At 41.5% G+C, this 4773-nt stretch overlaps 1 protein-coding gene across 2 annotated transcripts; it reads left to right on the top strand.

The window, feature by feature from the left end:
- The first annotated feature begins 2407 nt into the window (after nt 1–2407).
- LOC127308382 (short-chain dehydrogenase TIC 32, chloroplastic) lies at nt 2408–4446 on the top strand. 2 transcript variants are annotated; one of them, XM_051339197.2, is made up of 8 exons: nt 2408–2630; nt 2727–2905; nt 3060–3139; nt 3230–3403; nt 3503–3581; nt 3652–3736; nt 3890–3936; nt 4058–4446. In XM_051339197.2, exons 1-8 carry the CDS (start codon nt 2525–2527, stop codon nt 4217–4219), a joined length of 912 nt encoding a protein of 303 aa, XP_051195157.1. In that variant the 5' UTR covers nt 2408–2524; the 3' UTR covers nt 4220–4446. The 2 variants fall into 2 exon arrangements, with proteins under 2 accessions (XP_051195157.1, XP_051195155.1); XM_051339195.2 differs by having other exon boundaries at nt 2411–2630; nt 2727–2961; nt 3250–3403.
- Nucleotides 4447–4773: the final 327 nt, after the last annotated feature.

Below are 4773 nucleotides of genomic sequence, written 5' to 3'. Positions count from 1 at the left end.
GTAGATACTAGGTATAAAACGCTTATCAGAGTGGGCGTGATTGCTGTGGTATGGACGCTATAGCTATGTAGAAATGACAAGGTTTTCAATGACAAGAATTCTTCTCTCATGCAGGTCATTTACCGATGTACGTCTTTGCTCCGTTCATGGTCGCCACTTCAACACTTGGAGGACCGAGATCTCTTTATGAAGGTGTCTACACGGTTGGAGAACATGGCCAAGGAGTTTATTTCTCAACATGGGTGGCTGCATTTTAGGCGGATTGAAGCCAACGAATCATAGTCTAGTTTGACTCTTTCGATCGTTCTTTTATATTTTATTTGTTCAGACTTGATACTCGAACAACTGTGTGCATCTTAGTTATGCAGAGGCTGGGTGTTATGCTTGAATATTTTGAGTAATGAAGCGCCCTTTATCGAAAGAAAATTGTGCAGGTAGTTTACATGTCCGATATTTGTACAACTCAGTAATCCATTGTTGTGCAATGGTTTTACCGCACATATGGATGATGCAATGCTGCCCATCGTATAGAAATCGCATAGAAATCATACAAAGAGCATCTTACACATATCGGCACTCTTTTTGTGTAGACACATTTATAGTTGTGAAGAACACCATCGGAAGAATCATAAGCATAAGTGTTGAAAAGGTAAGTAAAATCTGAGGATTTCGCATTTTATCGTTGTTTGTTGCCTTGTCTAGACACATGTATTACGATAACTGGATAATATCTCCCACATTGCGGCAGAATAATAGCAGTCAAAAACTGTGCAAAAAGGTGCACCATTAGCTAAATATGTCTCCTACTTCATGGATATAAACGTTGTGTCCACAAAAACACAGGCACATTACGCGGGCGCGGGCGCGCACATAGTGAGAGAGAAGTACCATATTTTTTTTCGATAAAAGGGAATATATTAATATCGAGAGATATCAATTACACCCAGCTGCCTCAGCAACAATTCAATATCCTAATGGTAGTATGAATGCTCACAACCGAAAAAACTAAGAAACAAAAAACCCCGCTACTGTATTCCAGCCCTAGCAGCAACAATACATGCGACTAGTGGCAACACGAAGTAGTTCTACAACGAGTTCCCCAATGACGACTTCTTCTGAGACATTGACGACCTCTTCGACAACCTCAACATGGGAGACAACACTGCCACTATTGCCGCTCAAGCTGCACCGTATGTGACTCTCCCTCTCTCTCTCAGATCTTTCTAGAGTTTTTAGTTCTAGTGTTTGGAGTAGACGTGATATGTTTTTTCTGTTTAGATGCTATCACTTCATCTACTCTGTTAGTCTGCATGATTAGTTTTATTATTGTTTCTGTGATCATGTTATGTCAATTACTTATTTGGGTAAGATCATATGATAATTTCTTTATATATTCAATATTTTATTTTATGCATTTTAAAGGAAATGTTGCGTTATGGTTACATACCTATGAAGCTTTGCATAGCATAGATACATGGTCATAATTATGTGTACGTGTTTTGCAAAATTCAATAGAGATAAATATGCTAAGAGCCTAAGACAATAGATTTTTTTTGCCTTGCAATAAACAGAAGTGTAGATGAATATGTTTATAAGTTTGAAGAACTTATACTCCCCCCATCCTATGAAACATGTCGTAGACTTATTGAATAGCATTTCTATATATGTAGAAAAGTTATTTGGCACCCACTATAATTGTATATTGATACATTTATAAATTTGTGTTTTGTATACAAATATTATGTTTATGTTGGGTTAGAATAAAAAATCAACCTAAGAAACATCGTGTATGAGTCATTATAGTGTAAAAAATAGAAAATATACGTAATTTACATCGTATTTTTGCATGTCACATAAATAGATATTTCTGCGTCATGTCTATTTTTTCTTATGTTCTTCTCGACTTCTGGAAGGCAAAATTTATGCGACATAAAAATTATTTATGGTTGCAAAGATACATGATAAATGTAGAATAACTATTTTGCACCATATTTAATGTTTAGATACATCTAAATTTAAAAAATCTCAGACAAAATTTATGGAACGGAGAGAGTACATAAAATTTTGCTGCCTAACCGTTCTTAGGATGAAACCACAGATTTGATCTGCGATCAAGCTCCATAATCCTAGAACAGTTGATCTTGCTTCTTCCATGGCTCAAACACAGGAAGCATTGCTGGCTGAGGGTCCTCCAACAAATATGCTCAACTTGATGTACTCTGGCTGAAATACAAGCAACGTGCTCAACTGCCCGGATTTCTTGGTGCTCCTAATGATACAAAAAAAAAAAACTGATGACTGCTTAGTGGCCGCTTCGAAATTTAATTCCTTGCGTGCGCAACGTTCGGATTAAAAATATATTGGGCCACCCTGGTGTAGTGTTGTGGGAATATCTGTTGACACTTGACAGTGCAGAGCGCACATGCATCTTGCCACGATGTGGATCCTATACATGATATACGAATCGAATCATTAACCCAACCAGAACTTGTTGCGCTGCTAGTCTGCTACTGCCTCCTGATCGATGTGGTGGTTCTATCGGAAAGGCCCATCGGGCTTCGCCGGCGCCTCCACGGCCGAAGAGGTCACCGCCGGCACCGACGGTCGAGGCTTGGTCGCCGTCATCACAGGTACCTACTTGACTACTTCCACAGTTCCACGCATGGTCAATTGTCAGCACCGGAATTTTGGAAGTGATTGTCGCCATATCAATCTCGGCGCTGCAGGTGCGTCGAGCGGCATCGGACGGGAGACGGCGCGCGTCCTGGCGCTGCGCGGCGTGCGCGTCGTCATGGCGGTCCGCGACGTCTCCGCGGGGATCAGGGCCAAGGAGGCCATCCAGGCCGAGATCCCCGGCGGGGCGGAGGTGGACGTGCTGCAGCTGGACCTCAGCTCCATGGCTTCGGTGAGGAGATTCGCCGACGATTTCGGCTCTCTGAACCTGCCCCTCAACATCCTCATGTAAATAGATTCACATTATTTGCATTGAAAAATGAGCAAAAATATTCCATGTGCTTATTACGTATATTGGGAGCTTAATTCTTACAATTTTCGATTAGAAACAACGCTGGGGTCATGACGAGGGACTGCACGCGTTCCTGCGACGGCCTGGAGCTGCACTTTGCGACGAATCACATCGGTACTACTCAAAATGGCTGCTCATGTTGTACATTTGTTCTTTTCATGTGGCCTGTGAGTTGGTATGAGATTGATTCTCACAACGGAGCAGCTTGTTGACTCCAATGGCAGGGCATTTCCTTCTCACAAACCTCTTGCTGGAGAACATGAAGAGCGCCAGCCGGAACAGTGGCATCCAAGGAAGGATCGTCAACGTATCGTCCGCGGGGCATATCATGACCTACCCTGAAGGCATATGCTTCGACAAACTGCACGACCCTTCAGGGTACTCTTTTGTCAGTTACACTAATTTAAATGAACCATCTCAAGCTCTCACAAAGCTAGGAAAAGTTAACTGGTTGGCCTTCTTCTGAACTTTTTACAGCTTCAGCAGCTTCATCGCTTATGGCCAGTCCAAGCTTGCAAACATCCTGCACTCAAATGAGTTATCCCGAATTCTCAAGGTACTGCGATTCTTTGCCACTCAAATGTATGGCTGAAGAAGGGCAACTTGACATTTTTATTTGTGAACAGGAAGAAGGGGTGAACATTTCAGCAAACACGGTCCATCCCGGTGTCATCGCGACAAGCCTCTTCAAGAATAGGACTATTGTCAACGGTAACTCTCACATCTCCAGAGCTATTTTGCAGTCTGAGAATTTAAAATGACCATCTTGAGCTGATATAGTCTCGCTGCATGGAACAAATGTGCAAGTACCGTTGGATAAAAAAGGGTGCAGTTTTAACAGTTTTTGTGTTGCTACGTCTGCAGCTCTGATGAACACCGTTGGAGGAATCATAAGCAGAAGCGTTGAACAGGTTAGTAAACCATCATAGTTCCAGGTTTTATTCCTTTATTGTTGTTTTTTTTTTGCTTTGTTTGTACTACAACATAGGCATTCCTACTGCTGAAGAAGAACATCGTGCCATGTTTATTCAGGGTGCTGCAACGACATGTTATGTGGCGATGCACCCTCAAGTGCAGGGGATAACTGGTGGATATTTCGGCAACTGTAATATAGCCAAGCCAAGCTCGCAAGGAGTAGATGGAGAGTTGGCGAAGGAGTTGTGGAAATTTAGCTTGCAGATAGTGTCTTCTTGATGTGCCCGTTTCAGCTTAAAACATTGTTTCGCATAGGAAACTCTCTTTGAAGCTCGACCTCCATGTAGCTCTTTTTGTTTAGAAAAGTCGAAAATGGAATTTACAAGTTTCAAAAGAGTATGAAAAAAATCTGAATGTCATAAGGATGTATTCTACTATCATGTAAAATCTAAATGATAAATCTTTATATTTTGGGATACACAAAGTATAAATTGCATTTTTGTTATTGTTATGTAGCCCTAAGTATATAAGGCATTTTTGCATTGAGACCCTGCACACTTGTAGGATACATCTCTAGCTAAGATTTTTTCCAGATTCTTTTTGAAACTTTAAAACATGGTTTACGAATTTTTCAAGAAAAAAGAGCTACATGGCTACCATCTAAAGTTCAATCGTGCCACATCAGAATTTCATATACCAATTGTCGCCGTCGCCGCAAAAGAAGGAGAACATGCAGCGCTTCACAGAGAATTTTGGCAGACGGTGGCTCTACACACCCTTGAAAACCTGGAAATCTCATCGGGGCTCAATAAGGTGTTGGCAGAATCCGCCAA

The sequence above is a fragment of the Lolium perenne genome, chromosome 1, assembly GCF_019359855.2.
Source record: "Lolium perenne isolate Kyuss_39 chromosome 1, Kyuss_2.0, whole genome shotgun sequence".
NCBI classification, from domain to species: domain Eukaryota; kingdom Viridiplantae; phylum Streptophyta; class Magnoliopsida; order Poales; family Poaceae; genus Lolium; species Lolium perenne.
This window is presented reverse-complemented; position numbering and strand designations above follow the sequence as displayed.

Coding starts and splice junctions, on each gene's coding strand:
- LOC127308382 (XM_051339195.2), top strand. CDS start 2,525: ATGTGGTGGTTCTATCGGAAAGGCCCATCGGGCTTCGCCGGCGCCTCC. Junction 2,631..2,726: donor CTTGGTCGCCGTCATCACAG/GTACCTACTTGA, acceptor TCGGCGCTGCAG/GTGCGTCGAGCGGCATCGGA. Junction 3,937..4,057: donor TAAGCAGAAGCGTTGAACAG/GTTAGTAAACCA, acceptor ATGTTTATTCAG/GGTGCTGCAACGACATGTTA.